We start from the raw sequence: 26649 nt of genomic DNA, 5'->3' as shown, positions 1-26649 counted from the left end.
TTTGACTTCTTCTTCAACTTTTTCTTTGACTTATGCTTCTTCTACTTTTTTTTAGACATTTGCTTCTTTGACTTTTTCTTTGACTTCTGCCTCTTCGACTTTTTTCTTTGACTTCTGCTTCTTCTTCAATGTTTTCTTTGACTTCTGACTTTTTTTTAGAATTTTGCTTCTTTGAATTTTTCTTTGACTTATGCTTTTTCTACACTTTATTTGACTTCTGCTTCTTCGACTTTTTCTTCAACTTCTGCTTCTTTGATTTCTTCAACGTTTTCTTTGACTTATGCTCCTTCAACTTTTTTTTAGACTTCTGCCTCTTCGACTTTTTCTTCGACTTCTGACTTCAGCCTCTTTGACTTTTTCTTTGACTTCTGCTTCTTTGACTTCTTCTTCAACTTTTTCTTTGACTTATACTTCTTCTACTTTTTTTAGACTTTTGCTTTTTCGACTTTTTCTTTGACTTCTGCCTCTTCGACTTTTTTCTTTGACTTCTGCTTCTTCTTCAATGTTTTCTTTGACTTCTGACTTTTTTTTAGAATTTTGCTTCTTTGAATTTTTCTTTGACTTATGCTTTTTCTACACTTTATTTGACTTCTGCTTCTTCGACTTTTTCTTCAACTTCTGCTTCTTTGATTTCTTCAACGTTTTCTTTGACTTATGCTCCTTCAACTTTTTTTTAGACTTCTGCCTCTTCGACTTTTTCTTCGACTTCTGACTTCAGCCTCTTCGACTTTTTCTTTGACTTCTGCTTCTTTGACTTCTTCAACTTTTTCTTTGACTTATGCTTCTTCTACTTTTTTTCGACTTTTGCTTTTTCGACTTTTTCTTTGACTTCTGCTTCTTCGACTTTTTTCTTTGACTTCTGCTTCTTCTTCAATGTTTTCTTTGACTTCTGACTTTTTTTTAGAATTTTGCTTCTTTGAATTTTTCTTTGACTTATGCTTTTTCTACACTTTATTTGACTTCTGCTTCTTCGACTTTTTCTTCAACTTCTGCTTCTTTGATTTCTTCAACGTTTTCTTTGACTTATGCTCCTTCAACTTTTTTTAGACTTCTGCCTCTTCGACTTTTTCTTCGACTTCTGACTTCAGCCTCTTCGACTTTTTCTTCGACTTCTGCTTCTTTGACTTCTTCAACTTTTTCTTTGACTTATGCTTCTTCTACTTTTTTTAGACTTTTGCTTTTTCGACTTTTTCTTTGACTTCTGCTTCTTGACTTCTTCAACGTTTTCTTTGACTTATGCTTCTTAAACTTCTTAAAATTTTGCTTCTTTGACTTTTTCCACAACTTCTGCTTTTTCGACACTTTATTTGACTTCTGCTTCTTCAACTTCTCCTTCAACTTTTTTTAAACTTATGCTTCTACTTTTTTAGACTTTTGCTGCTTTGACTTTTTCTTCGACTTCTATGACTTCTGCCTCTTCGACTTTTTCTTTGACTTCTGCCTCTTCGACTTTTTCTTCAACTTATTTTATGGCTTCTGCCTCTTTGTAATTTTTTCTTAGACTAGTGCTTCTTCGACATTTTCCTCGACTTATTCTTCGACTTCTATGACTTCTGCCCCTTCGACATCCAGCTTTACCATCACAAGAATAAATTACAATTTAAAATATATTATAATTAATAACTTTTATTTTAAATGTATTTAAATATATTTTTTTCTGTATTTTTTTTATCATATAAAGCAGCCTTAGTAAGCATATATACAACCACAAACTTTTAAATGGTAGTGTATATTTTTTTATACCATGTTGGGAATCTTGAAATACCTTAAAAATACTTTTTCTAAATTTTCTAAATGTGATGCATAACCGTTAACAATGTCATTGGCAGTGATCATGTTATGTAATTTTGCCATGATACATTTTTTTACTTGTAAATATGTTTCCTGTCAAACTTGTAATTTAATTTCAAAGTGTTATTTATTATTTATATTTTTTCCTATTTTTATATTACTATTATTATTTGTAAAGTGTTATTAAAAGCAAAGTTTTTTCATTTGCTTTAAATGTGTATTAATTGTCTCTGTTGTCCTTAATGATGGACACAATACTAATGTGTGTTTACACCCTTCACAGCTCTCGTCCCGGCCGCCCGCCGAAGCGTTCCTATGGGGCCGGTGTGCAAGAAAGCCCCAGAATCTTCCACCACAGAGCAAACAGCCTTCTGTCTCCAGCCCTGCTGTCACCCACAGGTAAACGCAAGCATACACACACCCGTCTCGTTTTTCACCACGTTCAATGTGCTGTAAATTTAGATGAGCCTCAATTTACTCACTCGTAGCCCCCTTCAACACATATGAAAAGTATATGCTTAAATCACTCCCTCCTCTGCTGTCTTTCTGCTCATCTTTCATTCTCTCTCTCCTTCTGCCGCTCTGTTCGGTCATCTTTCATGCACCTTCTTTTACGGGTGACAGTGATGAATGACACACCCCAGCGGGATCACTCATCCATCTGTTCATCCCTCTCTATTTCCCTCTTCCTCTCACTGGCCAAAAGCCTCACATCCCCCGTCCTTGCTTCTCAACTCTACTGTATCACATTGGGAAGGGTAGATGCTGAAAATGTGCTGAAGTCTGCCTCAAGAAATGTCTTATTTCCGACAGAATCAGAGGCGTAGCAATCATTATACCTGGATGGGGACATATCCTTCTCACTTTTAGACAATTATGGCTAATTCTGAGGAAACAGTGTCTTTTTTTGGCAGACAAAAATATAATTTACTTTTTAGTCGTTTTTTTTTTTTTATTATGTGAAAAATTAACTACTTAACTTTCAATAAGTCATATTTTTCCACCTCATGTCTAAAATACCTGGGCATTACTAGTCTTAAGATACTAAAGATATAAAGTTAGAGTTAGTCTTTCTGCATTTAATCTAACCCTGATAATAAATAAAACACTGCATTTGAAAAATATACACTGCTGCTTAAAAGTTTTTTAATGGTTTTTAAAGACGTTTCTTACGCTCATCAAGGCTGCATTTATTTGATCAAAAATACAGAAAAAACTGTTTCAGCATCATTACTCCAGTCTTCAGTGTCACATGATCCTTCAGAAATCATTCTAATATACTGATTTATTATCAATGTTGAAAACAGTTGTGCTGCCTACTATTTTTTGGAACCTGTGATACTTTTCAGGATACTTTGATCAATAAAAGGTTAAACAGAACAGTGTTTATTTAAAATATAAAGGTTTTCTAACAATATACACTACTGTTCAAAAGTTGAGAGTCAGTACATTTTTATTCTTTCTTTTTTGAAAGAAATTAATACTTTTATTCCCCAAGGATGTGTTAAATGAATAAAAAGTGATAGCACAGATTTACATTGTTAGAAAAGATTTATATTTTGAATAAATGCTGTTCTTCTTAACTTGTTATTCATCAAAGAATCCTGAAAAAAGAATCAAGGGTTTCAAAAAAATATTTCCAACATTGATAATCCTAATAATAAACCAGCATATTAGAATAATTTCTGAAGGATCATGTGACACTAACAGTGTTATTAAAATAAAAAAAATATATATATTAAAATATATTTTTTATTAAAATTAATATTGTTTTATTTTTTGTAAAATCTGAGAAAAAAATGATTTAGTATTTTGCTATGACATTTTTATATTTTAAGTTTCAGTAATTTTGTTGTGTGCTTTTGTAATTTTTATAATTTTTTTTATTTATTTCTATTTAGCTTTTGGCCATTTTAGTACTTCAATTTCAACTTGGTTTATCACAGTTGCCAACAATTCCAACTTTCATCTAAAGTGTATTATCTAATATATATTTCTGCTTCATTTTAATTAAATAAAACATATTTTAATAGTGCTAGTTTTAGTTTTATTTAACAATAACAAAACATCACATTACTTACACTATTCTTAAGCTTTGTAATTTATCTTAATGAAGCTAGTATAAATGTAAACAATAAAATAATTATTTATTTTTTCACTGTGGTCAAAAAAGCTCACTCCCATAAATATAATGTAAGAGAGATCAACATTTTTAAGACTCTAAACACTTTTTAAATCTATCTTTCAAATCTGGTCAAAAATGATTTTGTGTGTGACCCTGGACCACAAAACCAGTCATAAGGGTAAATGTTTTAAAATTGAGATTTATACATCATCTAAAAGCTAAATAAATAGGATAGGGCAATATTTGGCCGAGATACAACTATTTGAAAATCTAGAATCTGAGGGTGCAAAAAAAATCTAAATATTGAGAAAGTTGTTTTTAAAGTTGTCCAAATTAAGTTCTTAGCAATGCATATTACTAATCAGAAATTAGGTTGAGATATATTTATGTTAGTAAATTTACAAAATATCTCCATGGAACATGATCTTTACTTAATATCCTAATGATTTTCGGCATAAAAGAAACAAAAAATCTATCATTTTGTTACAAATATACCCATACTACTTGGTTTTGTGTTCCAGGGTCACATATACTGTATGCTTTCCAGCACATGTGTATGTGTGTACAGTTATGGCATTGCAAAAAGTATTCCCTCCCTCTCTCACACACACAAAGTTGTAGGGTCACCATGGAGGATGCGCTAGACTGTGCAGTGATATTCCGTCGTGTTTGAGCAGTTACCGTGGAGATGTCACTTAGAGTCCTGGCATCGTCAAGTGCCAGATGTCAGGACTTGTTAGGAATGAGAGTAGGGCAGTTTGCTTTGATTTGCCAAGTGCTCAGTCATTGTTTGGGGCTATGACAGTCGGGTAAAAAAATAAAACATAGTGGCACCATTTGAGTCAATCAGTGATTATACTTTACCAGCAACACACAACAGGCCAGAAAACACAATGGAGACGTGAAAGTATTTTGAGATGTAATATCTGGATTCATTTAGTAGTTTTGTACTCTTAGTGAACATCAGTAATTGTTTTAAGATAATGGGATATGAAGTATGTAACAATGGCATGGGTATTGTTTCTCTCAGTTTTTAAAAGATTAGGTAGTAAAATGTAACTTTGATATTCGTTTAAATCCTCTATTCTCATGTTCTTTCATCTACGACTGCAGCAAACTGGCTTTGTTGGCATGTTTTGGAATTTTTGGGATTGTTTGTCACTTAGGGCAATGATAGACAGCAGGGGGTGGTGCCAAAAGACTGAGAGTAGAGGAGCAGAGAGGGGGAGAAACAGTATTAGATTTCCATATAATAATATAGAAAGGTGTGTATACATACACACACAGAAGCTCCAAGCTAAGACTCTCATATATACACTGCCATTCAAAAGGTTTGGTAAGTTGGTAAGATTTATTATTATAATAATTTTAAAACGTTATTATTTATTATTTTAAAAAAAAGTCTCTTTTGCTCATCATGCCTGCAATTATTGATAAAAAATATATATTGTAAAACATTATTACAATTTAAAATAACTGTTTCCTATTTGAATCTTTCAAAATGTAATTTATTCCTGTCCTGTAATGCAAAGCTGAATTTTCAGCATCATTACTCCAGTCTTTAGTGTCACATGGTCCTTCAGAAATCATTCTAATAAGCTGATTTGCTGCTCAAGAAAGATTTCTTCTTATTATTATTATTTTTATCAGTGGTAAAAACAGAACAGTTGAACAGAATTTATTTGAGATATAAATCTTCTTCAGCATTATAGATTGTCACTTTTAACCAATTTAACCCATCCTTGGTGAATCAGTTTCTTTACAGAACCCCCCCCCCCCCCCCAAACCTTTTTCTTTTTAATTTATAAGTGCATACATGCACAGTCAAACCAGAATCACGGCTGTGATTTGGCCGTAGGCACGAGGCCGCAGGTAACCACAGTGTGCCGATATACAGCTATATCTCACATTTATACAACAGTTCGATGGCACAAGTGTGTAAATACATAAAAAACAACAACGGCGTGTCTTTAAAAACCCTCTTTTGTGCAGAACTACTTCCTTCTGCCAGAGAGTTTGACAGTTTAACAGCTGAGCCCAAGCCTCTGTTACTAATTTGAAAACGACACATTAGAACTAGTAACGAATATTTATACTAAACACTATTATTACTACTATTATACAATATTATTTGAATAATATTATTTAATAAACAACAACAACAGCCGTCATAAACATTGCTATAGGAAATTCAGTCAAACATACAAAGGCAGCGCTCTGATATACAGCATTGAATTAACATAAACATGATGAGATTTTGCCAAATCTATTTGCTCTGGAACAATAGTTTAATTAGACCATAGACTGCCTGTTAGATTTACCCAAAACAAATTATATCTCATGTTTAACCACTATAGAGACGTCAGAACCAAGGGTAAATTCCAGAAGATCTGGCTGAAGAAAGTCTGCTCTTGATGGGTTCATGAGCGCTGAGCAACCGCTAACGCCCTGGAGCTCACACCAGACAACGTTGATGCAAATTTTCAAACAGACGTTATCTTTATTAACTAAATGCATATTTGAACAACAAGAACATTCTCACCTGAAAACCTCTTAAAACCACTTTGTCACAAAAACAGTAATACTTTTAAAATGATAGTGGATTTGAGCATCGGCAATGACACTCGCTTGAGAAGAACCGCAAGCGGAGTGATACAATTAGAAATGGTGAAACGTCTGTTGGACTCTAATATCACACTCTTATTAGCCAATCAGATTCAAGAACCAGAACAAACTGTTTTAGAAAGCATTATAATGTAATACAGAGGTGTAAATACCTGCTAATATTTTCACTAAGTATAGCAACTACTAGTGATTGCTAGAAAATACTGCTATTTTTAGGTTACATTAGGGCTGCACGATACATCGTTTCAGCATCGTCATCACGATGTACGCATGCGCGGTAGTGACATCGCGGCAGTCACGATGCAGGGCAAAATAAAAAAAAAATATGTGTGTCTGATTAAAAAATTTACTTTCTATATTTCTAAACTTTCTATTCATGGATCTATATTTGTCTAATATAAAGTAATTAACTCATATTTAAGGGTTCTTTAAAAACTACAAAGCACACGTTGCTTCACCTACTTCATGCACGCAATCTCTGCGTGTGCATGGCGAAATGAGCGCGGGACGGGAGAAAAGTGCCGAAATGAAAGATTTGGTCGCAAAAAGAAACGCAACGTTGGTCATATGGATGTATTTTGGATACAAAAAGGATGCTGCTGACCAAAAACAGGTGCTTTGCCGGGAGTGCCTGGCAGTTGTTTCCACAACTCGCGGAAACACCACTGTTTGACCATTTCACATGACCACAGATCACATCTCGCGCCTAAAAACGCGTGGAAAACGCTAGGCGCGCCGCTTTCTCCTTCTTTCCAAAGCGCTCTGTAGCTTGCGCTCCAGTGGTGTCTGCCGTTGCTAAGCAACCATGACCCGCGCTCTCCTAAAGACGCGGAAGTTTCAGCAAAGGATAAATGGATTTCCAAAACTAAAAATCGCTTGCAGTAGATCTGCTGCTAAAAAATGTTATCCCTGTAACAGCTATGATCAGCTGTTCCTCCATCTTGGCTCAGCTTTTAATGTTTTTCGTGAAAGGAAGAAGCTGATTTCCCTTTCATCAGGGTAAAAGCAACATTCATTATTAATTTCGTAACATATTAGAGCCTTGATTTGCCTGAATTGACAGTGAATAAGGTGAGTCAAACTGTTTATGAAACAACCCAAAATAAGCTTTAAAAAGTATTTTATTTCAGGGTTTTGATTATACTTTTACATTTTTTTTTATTCTTTGAAAATGCTTACAAAATTACCCCAATTATTCTTGAATTATTATTTGATTTTAAAGCAGTTCAAAACACCTGATGAGCATAAATGAATTTGTACACATCGCAATATATATCGCAGGGAAAAATATATCGCAATGTAATTTTTTCCCAATGTCGTGCAGCCCTAGGTTACATAGTGTAAATACATTTATTGCAATTTGCATTTAGTGTAAATAACATCGCTAAGAAAATACTGCTATTTTCACATAGTGTAAATAGAATCCATTAGTATTTGCACTTAATGTAAATAGCATCTATCGCTAAGAAAATATGCTATTTTCACTTAGTGTAAATAGCATCTAATTCCTATTTACACTTAGTGTAAATAACATCTTTTGCTATTTGTACTTAATGTAAATAGCATCTAGAGCTATTTTCACTTAGTGCAAATAGCCACTGCCCTCAAAAAATGACTCATAGTACCATAAGGTAGTCTGTGTAACTTGTGCGCTTTAAGTCCTCCAAAACCATTTGACAACAAGGAAAACAGGTTTTTTGGATGTACTACTCCTATATTGGTGAGCGGCATGGAACAGCTCAGTTTTTTAAAAGCATGTTTCGTCTATTAAATGTACATATAATCTTAACTATTCTCACATTGTGTGTGGCAGTGACTTTCTTTCTGGTATATACCGTAAGAGCTCAAGAAGTAGAGTTCCCCCCTCAGGACATTCTCACTTCTCATGAACGATTGCTTTCCTTCTTGTCAAACAGCTTATGTAACTCACCTCAAATCTCTGAAGATTGTTTTTCCCATGAGTCCACAGCGAAGCTCGTGCAACAGCTGTATACTAGATTTAGACAGTCAGCATTTACATAGAGATGTTAAAGTCATGATTAGCCAAGCAGCCAATGCTCCCTTGAGGGAATATGCCGCTCTTTACTTGTGTCTTTGTGTGTATGAGTGTTTAATGCTCCATTGTTTTTCTCCTTATCAGCAGTCAGCCTCACCTGCACTTTTTATCTCCATTGTCACAATGTGAGGGAAAACCGTGACCTTGTCAAATGCAATACACACGCTCACCCAAACACATATGCAGACACACACCATAACACATGCACAATGGACATCTTTAGAGTTACAGCGTTGTGTATTGAAAAATCTGAACTATAATGAGAGAGGCAGCAATTTTAACATCAATCATTGGTTCAGAGAATTGACCGTCTGTTTGCTAATCAATACTTTTTTTTTTTTTTGATGGTTTCCAGGGGAAACCAAGGCCAGAGCTCTTTGCCTGGCTAATTGTGCTGCGGGTGGAGGAGTTTAAAGTGATTGATTGGCAGATGGCTATTTCTTGGACCGCTTCCATGATATGCTTATATAAATAATGCAGCCCAGCTAACAGAGAGCTAATTCAGGTCCCTTATCTCACTATGACCCTCCAGTTACTCTGACTAAACCTGCTGCCGATGACAACATCCATTTACTGTCAACTAAGGAATTTATTGCTGTAACTTTTAGGCTAATGTGCTTCATAAATAGCACATCTCTTAGCAGCCTGAAACCAGTGTATTAAGGTATTCAAATCCGAAAATTAAAGACTCTTTGTTGAAAAGTACAGTCTTCAGTGTCACATGATCCTTCAGAAATCATTCTAATATTCTGCTACTCAATTATGACTATTGTGAATGTATTGTAGGTTTAACAACAGCTGCCATGGCTGAAGCTTTGAAGATACAGAAGATGAAGATGATGATGAATCTCCACAAGAGCCACAACGGCTCAGAATTCGATTCAGATGAGCTCAACTCTAATACAGGTACAGGGTTTGTGCTTTCACGATTTGTTTGGTAATGTGTGTTTGTGTTCCTTTAAGGCAGCTTGTTTAAAGTGCAATCTGTAGATGTGCCAGACAGATGGCCTTGCAATAGTAACCTGGGCCTTTTGGGTGAGATGAGCCCCATCACAGAGCTCGCTCAGGGGGCCCATGCTGCAGGGTTGTGCTTGGTTTACAGAGACTAATGGTGACATTAATGACTGCTGCCTGACTGTGCATTTAAAGAAGACCAACAACAGAGAGGAGAATAGTTAATTGTACACCAGCCCTAGAGATGAAACAAGACATTTGGTGCAGGAGTGCACGTGTTTGCGTGTGTGCATACAAGCCAAGCAAAATTAGAAAATGTGTAAATGGATAACGTTGTATTTGTACAGTATTTGTGTATGTGCATGCATAAGTAGATACTAGATTTGTGGATGATGCAAAGTATTTCAAAAGTGTGCAACTGATATGCCTTTTGTGGCTTTTCTGATTGAACTATGTCATTTTCTATTTAAAATGTTTATAATTATTAATTATTTTGTCTCTATATTTATATTTTAATCAATTATATTCAGATTTAAATGTATTTATATATAATAGCAAATGAGACTAAAAAAAAAAAAAAATATATATATATATATACAGTTGAAGTCAAAAGTTTACATACACCTTGCAGAATGTTAATTTAAAAAAAAAATGTTAATTGTTTTACCAAAATAAGAGGGATCATACAAAATGCATGTTATTGTATATTTAGTATTGACCTGAATAAGATATTTCACATAAAAGACGTTTACATATAGTCCACAAGAGAAAATAATAGTTGAATTTATAAAAATGACCCCGTTCAAAAGTTTACATACACTTGATTCTTATTACTGTGTTGTTACCTGAATGATCCACAGCTGTTTTTTTGTTTTGTTTTGTTTTGTTTAGTGATAGTTGTTTATGAGACTTTTGTTTGTGCTGAACAGTTGAACTGTCCTCTTGTTTTTAGAAAAATCTCTCGGGTCCCTCAAATTCTTTGGTTTTTTAGCATTTTTGTGTATTTGAACCCTTCCCAAAAACGACTGTATGATTTTGAGATCCATCTTTTCACACTGAGGACAACTGAGGGACTCATATGCAACTATTACAGAAGGTTCAAACACTCACTTAAGCTTCAAAAGGAAAAAATGCATTAAGAACCGAGGGTGAAAACTTTTGAACAGAATGGAGATGTGTACATTTTTCTTATTTTGCCTAAATATCATATTTTTTCATTTAGTTCTGCCCATCAGAAGCTACAGAAAATACTTGCATGTTTCCCAGAAGACAAGTTAAATTTACTCCAATCTTCAAACCAAAAGGTTTTCACCCCCCAAGCTCAGCTAAGGATCGTTCATCTAAAACAGTATTAAGAATTAAATGTATGTAACCTTTTGAATTTAATTATACACTATCATTCAGGTTTAGGGTTATTAAAATACAGTGCAAATAAATTAAAAACAGTAATATTGTTAAATATTATTACAATTTAAAATAACTGTTTTCTGTGATGCAAAGCAGCCATTACTCCAGTCTTCATTGTCACATGATCCTTCAGAAATCATTCTAATATGCTGATTTGGTGCTCAGAAAAAAAAATATTCTCATTGTATGCTGCTGCTTCATATTTAGTATATTTTTCATGATTCTCTAATGATTAGAAAGTTCAAACAACACAAAAGGAATGTTTAACTTCTTTTAGTGTTTGCACTAAGCAGTACTTGCTAGACGGATTTCCAGGCATCACATGAAATCTCGAGTCTTCAAACACAGCAGCCATCTAACTATGGCTAAAACTAACACAGATAATGTGTTAAAACTTCAAAGGCCATTCTCACAAGAGTTTAGGAGGAAGAAAGCACAGCATTCCTAGAGAGAACAGCTGTGGACAAGCAGAATTTAGGAGAGAAGAAAAAAAAGCGGCCTTCATCAGAAAGATGGAATGCAGTCAAGGAAAATCAGCATCAAGGATGACATCAGAAGAGCGAAGAGAAGCAGCGAGAGATACTTTTTTTCCCCTGCGTTGACAAGTTGAAAGAAAAATTCCATGCATTATTTAACAAGATGGCCGAAACCTGTCATACGGGTGATTGCCTGCGTTAACAGAAACAGGTGTGCGCTGTGTGCGCGCATACGGGTGTATGTTAGCACATGTGTGCTTGTTTTCACGTCCGCGTGCGCCTAGCAGGGAAGTCGTGTATAGTGTAACGCACACATTATCTTTTTGCCCCTCTTTCTGTGCGAGCATATGGTCAGCATTTTTGTATCTTCACCCGTCCACCCCCTTTCTCTCTCATCTTGCCTGTTTGAAGTTGCCCTCATTTTTAAGATGCTGTTTAAATCAGTTTTTTTTTTTTTTTTGCGCAGCCAGTGTGTGTGTGTGTTTGTTTTTTGTGCGAGCAAACATGCAGAAACACAAATCTCTTCTAGTTGACTTTTGAAGCATTTCTCACTTGATCAAACAGTCTAGACAAGCTGACCATCTGGTGTTTATTAATTACTAGGATACAAATTACTATAATTAATTACTGGCCAAAAATACTCAAAAGTGAGCAAAAACAATTTTCACGAGACAGTTTTGACCTTGTCATCATGCCTAATTTTTTCTCATAACAGCACATACACTTAACCTTTAGTGTTAAAGGGATAGTTCACCCAAAAATGAAAATTCTGTCATTAATTACACATCCTCATGTCGTTCCAAACCTGTAAGGCCTTCGTTCATCTTTGGAACACAAATTAAGATATTTTTGATGAAATCCAAAAGCTTTGTGACCCTGCATAGACAGCAAATAAAGTTGTTATTTTTTATTTTTTGTGCACAAACAGTATTCTAGTAGCTTCATAAAATTAGGGTTGAACCACTAATGTCACATTTTAATGAAACCTTTCGGATTTAATCAAATATATCTTGCATGTTTGAAAAAACATGAGGGTGAGTAATTAATTAAACAGATTTTTCATTTGTGGGTGAACTAACCCTTTAACAAACTTAATGCAAGATAAAAATGCTAAAGGAACCATACCATTTTAGCTTGCTTCTACAAATCTTTGAGCCATTTTTAGTGTCCTGGCTCATTGGATTTATACTCGATTGCTGCAGATCAAAAATACTGTGCTTTACCAGGTGAGCTACGGAGCAAGTTTACTACATTAGGAAAGTCTTCATTAATCAATAATCTGTCCCTGTAATGATTGGTGTGAACAGTAATAAATTGTTGGTGTTTTATTGGCACTAATGGTAAGTTTACCTGAAAATTGTAGTAAATTTTAATGCATATTTACACCTTTTTTAAATGTAACTCTATGGGACTTTTGGCTTGTTTCATCATCGACCAGGTGAAAATTATCTGTCTAAATTACAAGCACACATTATTAGGTATATCTTGCATAACATGTAATTACATTATCACACACAATTAGACCAGATACATTTATTATTAATTTTCTTTTTTAATTTTTAAATATTAATTTTGACGCATGTAGAAAACAATTTTCACTCAGAAATCACTAGTAAATTTCACAAATGTGACCCTGGACCACAAAACCTTAAGTAGCACAGATATATTTGTAGCAATAGACAAAAATTCAGTCAAAAATGCAGTCAAAATTATATTTTTTTAAGCAAAAAAATCATTAGGTTATTTAGAAAAAATGTTTCATGATAATTTTTTGTAAATTTCCTACCATAAATATATTACAATTTTTGATTAGTAATATGCATTGCTAAGAACTTAATTTAGACAGCTTTTAAAGGAAATCTTCTCAGTTTTTAGATTCAAATAGTTGTATACATCAATGGGAAGCTTATTTGCTCATCTTTCAGATGATGTATAAATCTCAATTAAAAAAAAAAATCCTTATGACTGGTTTTGTGGTTCAGAGTCACAAATAATTACAGAAAACTTCAAGTAACAAATATTTTATTCAAGTATTTTATATACAACTTTGAAAAAGGTTTTTACAGTGTATTTCTCTTTACACCTGCCCCTTTCAAAATGTCAGTAATCCAAACCAAGCTGTTCCAGACATCCGCCCAAAAGCTGAAAGCCGTTTCTATTTGAGTACTTGACACAGGAGAATATATACCGTATGCACGTGTGTACGTGTGCATGTTTGTGTTTGTTTTAGTGTGTTTCGCAGCACAGCTGCAGCTCTTGTTGTCTCTGATTGCTCTTGCTTTCCCTCCTCTCATCCATCTTCATCTGTCTGATTACTGTGAATTAGCGCCCTCTCACTTACGTTAGAACTCCAGTCCCACAAGATATGTGAGCTTGTGTTGACACTAGTCTTGATTTCCACGGACGTGCAGATTGTCGCCCAGATGGCCGCTCTATTGTACAGTATTTATGTCATGGAGAAGGGCCCAGGTTGCGAAGCTGCCGTGGTGTTGTAGTGTATCTGCAGTGTTGGGTTGTGTTGTAATGAGGGAGCTTATTGTTTTTAATCAGGTTATTTTTGTCCGGTTGTGTGAAGACATTATTGGTTGGAGCTACGATAGTCTTAAGGGGACCGACTTCATCCTGCGCCATCATTGATTCCTTCGCCACAAATCTGCCACCTAAACACCATCTGCTCCCAATGGCACTGACATGAATGCTGATGATAGATTATCAGTTCACTTCATTGTTGCTGCTGGTCGCTGGGCAACTTACAGCTTATTGTTTCCTTTTCTCGTTAAAAATAATAGAATATTCACATCTCATAGTATTCCAATCACTTATTTGGAAGATACCACTTTACAGGAGAAGTTCACTTCCAGAACAAAAAATTACAGATAATTTATACACCCCCTTGTCATCCAAGATGTTCATGTCATTCTTTTTTCTTCTAAAAAGTATATAAATTGTAATTTTTTTTTTTAAATAACCAATAGTTCCATTTGATAAGACCCTTTTTTTCTTGGCTGGGGTTGAAGCTGCATTTAAACCGCATTTTGGAAGTTCAAACTCATGGGCACCATTGAATTCCACTGTATGGAGAAAAATCCTGCAATGTTTTCCTCTAAAACCTTAATTTTTGAAGAAAGAAAGACATCAACATCTTGGATGACAATTTTCAGGAATTTTGTATTTTGGAAGGGAATTAATCCTTTAATTGTTGTAAAAATATTTCTAACATGGAAGCCTGTTTCTGCCAATTAATAATAATAATTTAAAAAAAGGTTATTGCGACTTGTGAGTTTTATCAAAACTGATATATAAACTCGCAAATTGCGAGAAAAAAAAGCCTGAATTGCACATGCTCGCAACTTTGAGTTTATATCCCACAATTCTGACTACATCTAGCAATTCCGACTAAAAAAGTCAGAATTGCATGTTTATATCTTGAAATTCTGACTTTTGATATCTCACAGTTTTGATAAAAAAAGTCTGAATTGTGAGTTTATATGACACAATTCTGGGGAAAAAAAGTCAATTGCATAAAAAAATGTCAGAATTGTAAAATAAAAAAGGCACAATTACCTTTTTATTTTTTTATTCAGTGGCAGAAACGGGCTTCTATACCAATGATACTAAATTCTATATGTTAAAATATGAAACCTATGTTTTATGTCAGAAATACTTTTTAAAAGTATTTCTCTTTCATGATTAAACAGGATGTAATGCTTTGTCCTGGGAGAGAGAGAAACATTCATCACCTGCTTCAGAGAAAACACAGCACAGCTTGAACAACTCTCAGCTCAACTCTCTCCAACACACCCATCTACTGGCCAACAGTGAGTATTAACCATTCACTTTCACACCCTGCCTGATGAGTTTAAAAAATAATTCTATATAAAATCAGTAGCTTCTCGCCCTTATGTCATTTTACCTTGTATAACTTTCTTTTTTCAGTTATTGGGGGCCATAGCATTCAAGCTTATTATCATAAAAGTAGTCCATATGACTAAATTTCAAGTCTAATCTTAAGCCGTTCAATAGATTTGTGATAAACAGGCCTAAATTGAAGTAGTTATTCCGTGATTTTTTCTTCTTCTCGTAGGACTGGACCTGCCCTTCATGATGATGCCCCATCCCCTGCTTCCTGTTGGACTTCCTCCCGCCTCTGTTGCCATGGCAATGAACCAGATGAACCACCTTAATACAATTGCCAACATGGTTGCCAGCGCACAGGTGCACAGCCCCGTCTCCAGGCCGACATCTGCCATCAAGGTAGGACATACAGTACTGTACACACCAGACACTAAAACACACAGCACTTTTGCTGCAAGGTCATCAGGGATTGTTCACACAATTCTAGCTTGAGTTTATTTATTTCGAGTCATTTAAGGCAATTTGCTGGTCCGCTTGGTGCAAAGGGTCTAAACTGCTTTAGATAATCAAAGGTTGGGTAGCTCAAGACCTGTTTTAGCTTGTTAACCATGTTGGCCATTACAGCTTAGAATAGAAGCTTGGTCCTGCCACATAATGAAAACGAATGAAAACCTACTTTTTAACGTTTACATCTTGCAATTTAAATTTTTAGAATTCTGAGTTTATATCATGCATTCTTTAGTTTTTTCCTCAGAATTCTGACTCTACATCCTGAAATTTTTATTAATTTTTTCTCAGAATTTACATCTTGCAAATCAGTTTTTTCTGCTTCAAAATAAAAAGGTAATTGTGACGTTTTCTCAGGATTCTAATTTTACATCCTGTTTTTTTAATTATTTTTTTCTTTAGAATTCTGAGTTTACATACTGCATTCTTTAGTTTTATTTCTCAGAATTCTGGGTTTACAATACATCCTCCATTTTTTTCATTTTTTTTCTCAGAATTGAGTTTACATCTCACAAATCTGTTTTTTTTTTATCAGCCCAAAATAAAAAAAGTAATTAGAACTTTTTCTTCACACCTTTTTTGTTCATTAAAATTTAGAGTTTACATCCTGAATTAATTTTTTCTTTAGAATTCTACATGTAGTTTTTTTTCAGAATTCTGAATTTACATCTCCTGCATTATTTTTTTCCTCAGAGGTGGAAGTTTACATTTTGCAATTTTTTTCAACCTCAAAATAAACAATGGTAATTGCTGCAAATACTGCATTTTTAATGTTTTTTCATCAAAATTCTGAGTTTCCGTCTCGTAAATCATTTTTTCTGCCCCTAAATAAAAAAAGCTAATTGCGACTTTTTCTTCACAGTTCTGACTTTTCTTCTTAGAATTCTGAGTGTACAGCCTGCATTTTTACATTATTTTTGTCTTCAGAATTCTGAGTTTACATCCTGCATTTTTTAAGCTTTTTTTTCTTAGAGGTCTGAGTTTAATTTTTTTTCTGCCCCAAAAGAAAAAAGGTATTTGCGACTTTTTCTTCACAAGTCTGACATTTCTTCTCACAATTCTGAGTTTACATCCTGCATTTTTTGATTATTTCTTTCTTCAGAATTCTGAGTTTAGATCCTGTATTTTTTTTTGTTTTTTTCCCCCTCAGAATTCTGAGTTTACATCCTGCATTTTTATATATATTTTTTCTACAGAATTCTGAGTTTACATTTTGCAAATACGTTTTTTTTGCCCCAAAATAAAAAAAAAGGTAATTGTGATTTTTTTTTCTTCACAATTCTCTTTTTTTTTTTCAGAATTCTGTGTTTATATCCTACATTGTTTAATTATTATTATCTCATTAAAAAATAATTGCAACTTTTTCTTCACGTCCTGCATTTTTTATTTTTCCCTCAGAAAGTTTAATTTGCATCCTGCATTTTATATATATATATATTTTTAAAGAATTCTGAGTAAATTTTTTTCTGCCCAAAAAAAAAAAAAAAAAACTCAATAAGTAACAAGTTAGTCATTGCAACTCTTTTATATCTCGAGATTCTTAGCTCAAATCTCAATTATTTCACAAAAAGTCTAAATTGTGTGATATAAATGCAAAATTGTGGAAAATAACAGAATTTTTATCCTGTGGTGGAATCTGAATCTGAAGGAAAAAAAGGTTTATTTTATGACAAATCCTTAACAATGACAAGGCACCACAAGGCATATTAGATGAACTGGACCAATGAATCATGTGGGGAGAGTTTATATGGGTTTGCAGGACTGAACTCTTTTTTTTTTTTTTTTTTACATTTCAGCAGGAGTGTTTTGATGAGAGCCCTTCTCTGACACCACCCATAGATGGAAATGTTCCTCAGAAAACTGAACCATCACCTCAACAAACCAGTTCAGTTCCCAGCAGCCCCACACAGCCTTACACACACTCTCCTCAAAAATCAGGTGAGTTTGCATATAATCACTAGGGCTGTCAGTCAAATTAATGGCATGATACTGTATGCAGAGTAAATAATTGTCATTATTGTAATTAATCAAACAGTGCATAAATACTTGCTGAGTGAATCTTACAAATGAACATACACTACTATTTTAACGTTTAAGGTGAGTAAAAAAAAAAGAACAAGGATGCATTAAATTGACCAAAATTGACAGTAAAGACATTTATAATGTTATACAAGATTTCTGTCAAGTAAATACTGTTGGAATAAAGGAATCCTGAAAAAATTTCCACAAAAAAGCATTAAAAATCTTACTGACCGCAAACTTTTGGGCAGTAGCGTATTTAAAATACATTATTATGCCATATGAGTAAAACATTGAAAAGTCATTACAGACAGTAGTATTAGAAGCCATCAATCATAGCTGATTTAATTTCTATATACATGAACATGCGCCTGTCATTGGCCTGTACCTTAGCATATGTGCTAAAACCAATCAGAACCAATCGTATCTATATAAAATGTTGTTTGTGGATGTTAGTGTGTTTAGAGACCCAGTTACTGTGGTTATCATCTTCATCGTGAAGAGTGATATTACTGTTGTTTCATAATATCTTGCATATAATGTCCATAGAAAACAACATTATATGATTTACATTGAGGAAAAAATGTTAAACTAATCAACAAGGCTTGCACTGACTTTGCTGCATACACAATAACAGCACAAAGCAATATATGTTGGCAATAATCTGTGCTACTCGGAAACTTTGTGTTTTATTTATCTGTCTTTATATATCGCTTTCCGTTTCTGTAGCATATGACGTTCATGATGAACAAAGGGAGACAGACTCAGCTCTGCATATGAACAGACTTTCCAATGACAGGGGTGAGTTTCCTCAACAACAAAATTAAACCTAATATAACATAACATTCCATAAAAGCTTCTCCTCTGACCTCTTCCGCTCTCATTATAGTTCAATTATTGCACAGAGCCACTATATTGCATTGCGTTTAGTTGGGTGATGTAATGGTGTGTTGTATGTTGTAATGGCATATTCTAGGTTCTATACACAAGTAATCTCAAAACAATTAAAATAATGTGCTCATGCCTTGCTAGCAAATGTATAAAAAGCATACAGATTCTACTGTTTTAAAATTTAGGATCACTTTTATTCAACAAGGATATATTAAATTGATTAAAAGTGACAGTGAAGACTTTTTTTAATGTGACAAAAAATTGTATCATAATTGCTGTTCTTTTTAACTTTTTGAAGACACTGAAGACTGGAGTAATGTTAACATGTTAATATCGTCTGTAGCTTCTGAAGAGCAGTACTAAAAAAAAAGATATTTTGCCAAAATAAGAAAAATATATCATCATCACATCTTCATTCTGTTCAAAAGTTTACACCCCCGACTCTTAATGCATTGTTTTTCCTTCTGGAGCATCAGTGAGTGTTTGAAACTGTAATAGTTGCATTTGCATATGCATATAAAAAAATGCATTCTTATTTTGGTAAAATAATTAAAGGAGTAGTTCACTTTCAGAACAAAAATTTACAGATAATGTGCTCACCCCCTTAATCCAAGATGTTCATGTCTTTCTTTCTTCAGTCGTAAAGAAATAGTTTTTTGAGGAAAACATTTCAGGATTTCTCTCCATATAATGGACTTCTATGGTGCCCCTGAGTTTGAACTTTCAAAATGCAGTTTAAATGCAGCTTCAAAGGGCTCTAAATGATCCCAGCCAAGGAAGAAGTCTTATCTAGTGAAATGATCAGTTATTTTATGTATATACTTTTTAATATCTACACACAGAGCTAGACAAGATGAGCATTTGAGGTTAAAAAGAATAGAAATTAAAAATTTTTTTTTTGAAAATAACCGATCGTTTTGCTAGATAAGAACCTTCTTTCCTCAGCTGTGATCGTTTAGAGCCATTTGAAGCTACATTTTGGAAGTTCAAACTCGGGGGCACCATAGAAGTCCATTATATGGAGACGAATCCTGAAATGTTTTCCTCAAAAAACATAATTTCCTTACGACCGAAGAAAGAACGACATGAACATCTTGGATGACAAGGGGATGAGTACATTATCTGTAAATTTTTGTTCTAAACGTGAATTACTCCTTTAACATTTTGCAGATTCTGCAAGGTAAAGGTAAACTTTTGACTTCAGCTGCATGTATGAGTAAATGAGAGTAAGTTGATCAATTGAAATCATCCCTTTGTGTTTTATTATTTTGCAGCTGAACAAAATGCAGTGAAATCAGCAATCTTTGAGAAGGTCCCAAATCAGTCATTGTCCTCTGGCTTTCCTGCTTCCCTTCTATTCACAGACGGCCTCTCTTCTGTCGAGACCCTGCTTACTAATGTCCAGGTACGGCAATGAAAGATTACATGCACACACACAGACACTCATACAAACACACATCAGTAACCTGTGGACATGTGTTGCAGGGTCTGCTAAAGGTGGCTTTGGAGAATGCCCGCCTGCAGGAGAAACAGCTTCAGCAAGAGAGGAGAGAGCTCAAGATGGAGCTGTACAGAGAGAGAGAGATGAGAGAGAGTCTGGAGAGACAACTCACCTCTGAGCTACACAGTCGAGGTAAAATGTTACCTTGTAATACATATATTGGAAAACTGAAAAGCCAGAAATCCTCCATTTATGTTTACACATGGAACTTCTTTTTCCAGCAACCATTCAGAGACGTCTGAAGAAGGAAAAGAAGGCAAAGAGGAGGTTACAGGAGGCATTGGAATATGAGTCCAAGCGGAGAGGGCAAATCGAGCAGGCCTTACAGCAGGCCACCTCATCAGATGCTCTCACACACGGTGAGACGCTCTCACACACACTCAGAGTTTCATTCAGGCCGATAGTTTTTCAGCAGGCTTTGTCAGCTGTCGCTGTCTGTTAACACAGATCCAATCAGTCTGGACATGGAGACGGAGCGATGCAGAAGCCCGGAGGACAACTGCTTGTTACAAGGTATTGAATTTAATAACTTAGAGGAACTGGCCCCTTTTCATTGAAATATATATTAAGTACTGTGTGTGTATATATATATATATATATATATATATATAGTACAATTAGTATATTATAAAAAACACACACACAAAATATAAAATATATGAAGCGAAAGAACAGCATTTATATATGTGACCCTGTACCACAAAATCATAAGAGTCAATTTTTGGAAATTGAGATTTATACATCACTTTAAAGCTGAATAAATAAGCTTTCAATTGATGTCAGGATAGGACAATATTTGGCAGAGATACAACTATTTGAAAATCTGGAATCTGAGGATGCAAAAAAATCTAAATATTGAGAAAAATCGCCTTTAAAGTTGTCCAAATGAACTTCTGAGTAATGCATATTATTAATCAAAAATGAAGTTTTGATATATTTATGGTAGGAAACTTACTAAATAATAATTTTTTAATCACTTTTAATTTATCTTAATTGTGTAGTGTTATACATGTTAACCTTATGTTTCATTAACATGCATAAAAAATGAAATAGTATTAATAATCTAAATGAGGTAAGAAATTAACTAAAATACATTTTCATGATTTCAAAAATGCCTAAAAATGAACTATTAATTTAATGAATTACTTTTTGATACACTACTACTCAAAAGGTTTTTTACGTTTTTGAAAGAAACTTCTTACACTCAAGAACACTGCATTTATTGATTAAATACACAAAAAATAGTAAATTAAAAGATAATAAAATGTATAATAAAAACAATAACATGTAATTCATTCCTGTGATGCAAAGCTAAATTTTCAGCATCATTACTCCAGTCTTCAGTGTCACATGATCCTTCAGAAATCAATCTAACTGTAATATGCTGATTTGCTGCTCAAGAAATACATATTATTATTGACAATGTTGAAAACGGTTGTTTTGTTTAATATTTTTGTTGAAACTGTGATGCATTTTTTTCAGGCTTCTTTGATGAATAAAATGCTCAAAAGAACAGCATTTATTAGAATTTTTTATAATTACATAAAAAAGGTCTTTCTTGTCATTTTTTTATCAATGCAATGTGTCCTTGCTCAATAAAAGTATTACCTATTTTCAAAAATAAAAAAAGGTCCTTGTACAAAACATGCTTATCAGCACACTCATGTATACAGTACATATTTATATGGATGTGTACTGTTTCAGCTGTGACTTATTCAGATTTGTTGTCTCGACCTCACTTCCCCTTCCCATCAGTCTTTCGCAGCAACACCGTGTGTCACTCGGCCGTGTCCTCCAAACAGATGAGATCATCGGCTCCCTCTGTCTCGGAGTGAAACCATTAGCAAATAAACACATAGATGAATCAAAAGACTGGGGACTAATTGCAAGTTTCCTGTGTAAGCAAAGCCTCACCGCATGAATATTCCAGCGCCGCCCTTCCACCCGTTTATCGGTTTCTGCAGCTGGCCGTTCTCGCTCTCTCCCCCTCCGTGAGACAGCTAAAGCTACATGATAAATCACTTGAATTACACCTCGTGTTAATTTTATTAAAATGGCTCCCTAATGTCGAGAAAATCTGCTGCACATTGGCACAGCACTGGACTGGAGGAGGCTTTCATTTACTGTCTAATGTCTTTTTTACATGATGTGCAAAAATGGCCTATTTTAGAGAAAAGTGGCATTTGAAATTATATTCAAAAAAATATAATTCATTATTTAAAAAATATGATCAAATACTAATTTTAGTTGTAATTTTTGTTACACTTCTGTTTAAAAATTTGGGTTTGGTAAAATTTTCTCTTATGTTTAAAAGGGAACCCTGGGTATTAATACTTGGTATGGCTTAATATAACGTAAATTATGTCTCTTACTGAAATATGTAGTAGAAAACCCATGAAGGATTTACCTTATTTAGAAAATCCACATCGTTTTATAAATATTTTAGACATTATTTCGATGAAGTGAAATGCGCTACCTGTTGCTATTTTTACCGCAACACAACTCGGAAAATAAAATGCTAATACGATGCCACATTGTGCTGCTTTTGGTTGTGATTTTCAGTCGAAAGGCAACAAAAGAAGCGATGCATGTCTTTACTGCTTTTCGTAGCGATAAGAAGAGGAGAAAAGAATCAGAAGATGCCTATGGATGAATAAAACTTCCTAAAGACCCACGTCTTTGTTCTTTCCATTTTAGACCTGAGTCTTTTAGTAGACCACAGCAACTAAAAGAGCTTACAAATGGCAAAAACAAGAAACTCTAGATGCCATCCTGGCAGAATGTAAACATGCCGACGCTTGTCATGACGCCACAGCCACTGAAGGAGTTTCTCAGTGAGGATTTAACTTGATATCCGAGGACATTTAGACTCCTTGTGGGGAAAATTGATGATACAGCACATGGTTTAGTTTAAGCTCTTTAAGTAGCTGTGGTCATTGTATCAGTATTTAGTTTTCCAAGTTGTGCTGCTGTAAAAATATCAAAAAGGTAGCGCCAGTAGCTCAACGAGTGCAACCATTTCACGTCATCAAAATAATGGCGTCTCCCATAGTCCAAAATATGTATGGAAGGGTGTGGATTTTTTATAATAACATAAATCTTTCATGGGTTTTCGGCAACATTTCAGTAAGAGGCATCTTTTACGATATATTAAGCCATAATTCTTAAGTAACATGGGGATATTTGTAGCAATAGCCAAAAATGCATAGTATGGGTCACAAATATAAAAAACTATTTATGCCAAAAATCATTAGGATATCGAGTAAATATCATGTTCCATGAAGATATTTTGTAAATTTCAGACCGTAAATATATCAAAACATATTTTTTGATTAATAATATGCATTGCTAAGAATTTAATTTGGACAACTTTAAAGGCCATTTTATCAATATTTAGATTTTTTTTTGCACCCTGAGATTCCAGATTTTCAATTAGTTGTATCTTGACCAAAAACTGTTCTATCCTAACAAACTTACCCTACCAAAGCTTATTTATTTAGCTTCCAGGGGCCTCATTTATAAAACTTTCTTACGCACTGATTTGATCTTAGAGTGTTCGTACGATCAAATCCACGTCAAAGTACAGATTTATAAAAACCGTCTTTGACGTGGAAAAGTACTTATATCCACGTCAGATTCCAGCTTGGCGTACGACCGTTTCCTTGTGGTAATGCCTGGTATTGCAGATAGTTCAGTCTCACTATAATTTGATTTCTTGCGCTCCTTTTTACTTGCCATTGTCACAGAGTTTTTGCTTTAGGAATGAGCTCATTTTATATGTTAATTAATTAAGCAGCGGCGTTTCGACGGCGGAACATTCAGCTGCACACAATTCCACGATCATTTGTGATTTATAACCGAGTGACTGGCGTATGCATGGATTTCGTGGTACGTTCGTTTTCTCTGAATCGCTCTTACGATCAAATCAGAAAAGTTCTTAGATAAAATCAAGGATGGTTTCTACGCAAGTCTTTATAAATGAGGCCCCAGATTATGTATAAATCTCAATGAAAAAGAATTGACCCTTATGACTGGTTTTGTGGACCAGGGTCACATAAAGTGCCAGTTTTTGGTCCAGAGTCTTTTTATTTTTCTTAGTCTTTAAATGTACTGCTCTCAAACCTTCCTCTTGTTTTTCTTTCTTACAGAAAGCAGAACATACACAAAAAATCCAATAATGTACTAAGAAGAGGTCGACAAGGATGTTCTCCACATCACACACACACACACACAAAGTCAACTTTCCAAATGCTGTTTTCACTGAAGAGACTACGTCAAGAGGGACTTTAGGCAGTGAGCTACATTGGAGAAGATCTTCTCTTTGACTCAATCGAATGCTCCATCTGCACAACATTCCAAAATTCTCGACTGTTGTTTTATCCACATACATTGTACTTAATTCCCTGTTTGAGCTCTGTGGAGAGCACTGTTGGTGTACCGTTACTTGTTTTGAAGCAGCGTTTGCAAGCAACTGGATGCTGTTTTGACATTATCCCTTCAGGACAGTGACCTTCATTCTAATGCCCTCAGGACAGGCTGAGGAAGATGTAAAAAAGGAAGGAAAGAGTTGCATCTGGCTTGTTTCATTCTTGTTGAAAGACTCTAAAGAGTGTGGAATCTTACATTTTGTCTCTTGTATGTCCATCTTTCTGGTTCTTCAGTCCATTTGTATGTCTCTTTGTAGGTCAGTTTAGCTTCTTAATACTGCTTAAAGCATTCACCTGTTCAGTTTGAGCAACCTTATGTGGGAGTTTTCTTGCGTTGTTTTAATGGCTTTTAGGCAGAAGGAAAAACTACTGAATGTGTTTGAATCATTCCTAATGAGAAATACAGTATTACCACCACCTTACTCATTCAAAAAGTTTCAAAGTTGAAAATTTTGCCCTCATTTGGTCTTTGATTTTTTTTTAAACCTGTGGATGTTGTAGATGTGGTTTCATGTTTTCAAGCATTTACAGCGATTTGACTCACTAACCATTTTAGCATAAGCTAAAACTAGACTGTAAGACCGCAGAGGATATTTTCTTATGCATTTGGCATTTCCCCCAACACACCAGTCTTTATTTAGTCTGTGAGTTACTTAAAGAGGAAAACAGACTTCCCGCAGAACAGAATTCCCTGCTGGTGTTGTCAGGATGAGCCATCCATCCTATAGGCACTCGAATGCTAAATGATGTCTTGAAAGGTCTAGATCAATGTCTGTCACCATTTTGTACACCAGAACGAACCGACAACACAAATAAACAAAGCGATGCTCATGTCACCGGTGTCACCTTGTCGTCAATAGCGTTCCTGATGAAGCGAAAGCCATCAAACAATCCTATTGATTCGGGTCATGCAAATGAGACCCCATTAGAGCTTAAATGCCTCCGCTGGTACATATCGGCCTTTATTGACACGTATCAAAGTCCTCATTAACATTCAGTTTGTGGTCTTCTCATGATACTGATAATTCTAGTCTAAAAACGCTCTAACAGCCCCAGCTGTGTAATATCCAAACAAGGATATCATGACTCAAAGTACAGTACTGCAACATGGATTTGTAATATTTTTCTTTTGCATACTTTAGGAATATCACCCGAGATCATAAATCTGTGGGGACCATAAATAGATTTGAAAACAATTTACTCTGATTTGGAATTGCTCCCTAAAAATGGGAAATGACCATTTGGGAACGTGGGAAAAGTGTGGTTTCAAAACTACAGCTAGCAAAAGATAGGAACGGAAGATAAACATATGTGTTTGGGATACAGAAATGCCATCTGTTTTGCTATGACTGTTTTGTGAGAAATATATCAGTGCTTGTAAACTTGAAGAGGACTGTTGCGTTTGTTTGTGTATTCAGCTCATTTCAACATCCTGGAAAATATATTATTTTAGCTATACACAAGATTCAAGTCTCTGCGTTAAAGGAAATGCATCCAGGATATTGTGTGAGCATTAACTAATCAGACTGGAAACAAAAAAAAAAACTAGAAAAACAAAACCTTAAGAATCAAGAACACGATCCAATACACTGAAAATGAAAATGGAAATTCAGAAAATTACTTTTACAAAGTACAACAGCAAACCAACACAGACATTTATTGTAATACTTTCTCTAAAATGATGAGCAAAGCTCAGAGCTCTTTTTCAATTCCCTTGAGTGGGATAAACAGAAATGTGCCTGATATGTCAGATTATTCCCAGGATGCACTGAGGGTGGCTGTTGTTTTCTCAGACTATAGATAGTCACAAGGACTGATTGACTGATTTGCCCATAATATTCACAACAGAAACATGAGTTTATTTTGTTTCTCATAAAAAAGGCAGCCCAGATATTTTTTTTAATGTGATTTGAAGAAGCTTGTTGTCTCCAGTGAGTTATAGACCCATTTCATGCACCACAGCCTTCAAATAAAGACACACATTGTGAAGAAAGCACCTAAATAAGACATGAAAA

The 26649-nt window shown here is 34.5% G+C and overlaps 1 protein-coding gene across 1 annotated transcript in view; it reads left to right on the top strand.

Annotated features, from left to right (window-relative positions):
• The window catches only part of dachb (dachshund b), a 46910-nt gene extending 21451 nt beyond the window's left edge, over window positions 1-25459 (top strand). The window contains exons 2-12 of the mRNA XM_073842749.1: window positions 2075-2190; window positions 9384-9503; window positions 15133-15252; window positions 15519-15688; window positions 17593-17734; window positions 18545-18616; window positions 19981-20111; window positions 20192-20339; window positions 20429-20566; window positions 20655-20720; window positions 24356-25459. Coding sequence (XP_073698850.1) covers window positions 2075-2190; window positions 9384-9503; window positions 15133-15252; window positions 15519-15688; window positions 17593-17734; window positions 18545-18616; window positions 19981-20111; window positions 20192-20339; window positions 20429-20566; window positions 20655-20720; window positions 24356-24393 — 1261 coding nt within the window. The 3' untranslated portion in view covers window positions 24394-25459. The remainder of the gene's footprint in view (window positions 1-2074; window positions 2191-9383; window positions 9504-15132; window positions 15253-15518; window positions 15689-17592; window positions 17735-18544; window positions 18617-19980; window positions 20112-20191; window positions 20340-20428; window positions 20567-20654; window positions 20721-24355) is intronic.
• The last annotated feature ends 1190 nt before the right edge of the window (window positions 25460-26649 follow it).

The sequence above is a fragment of the Garra rufa genome, chromosome 6, assembly GCF_049309525.1.
Source record: "Garra rufa chromosome 6, GarRuf1.0, whole genome shotgun sequence".
NCBI lineage: Eukaryota > Metazoa > Chordata > Actinopteri > Cypriniformes > Cyprinidae > Garra > Garra rufa.
Note: the sequence above shows the minus strand (reverse complement) of the source record. Positions and strands in the feature narration are given on the sequence as shown.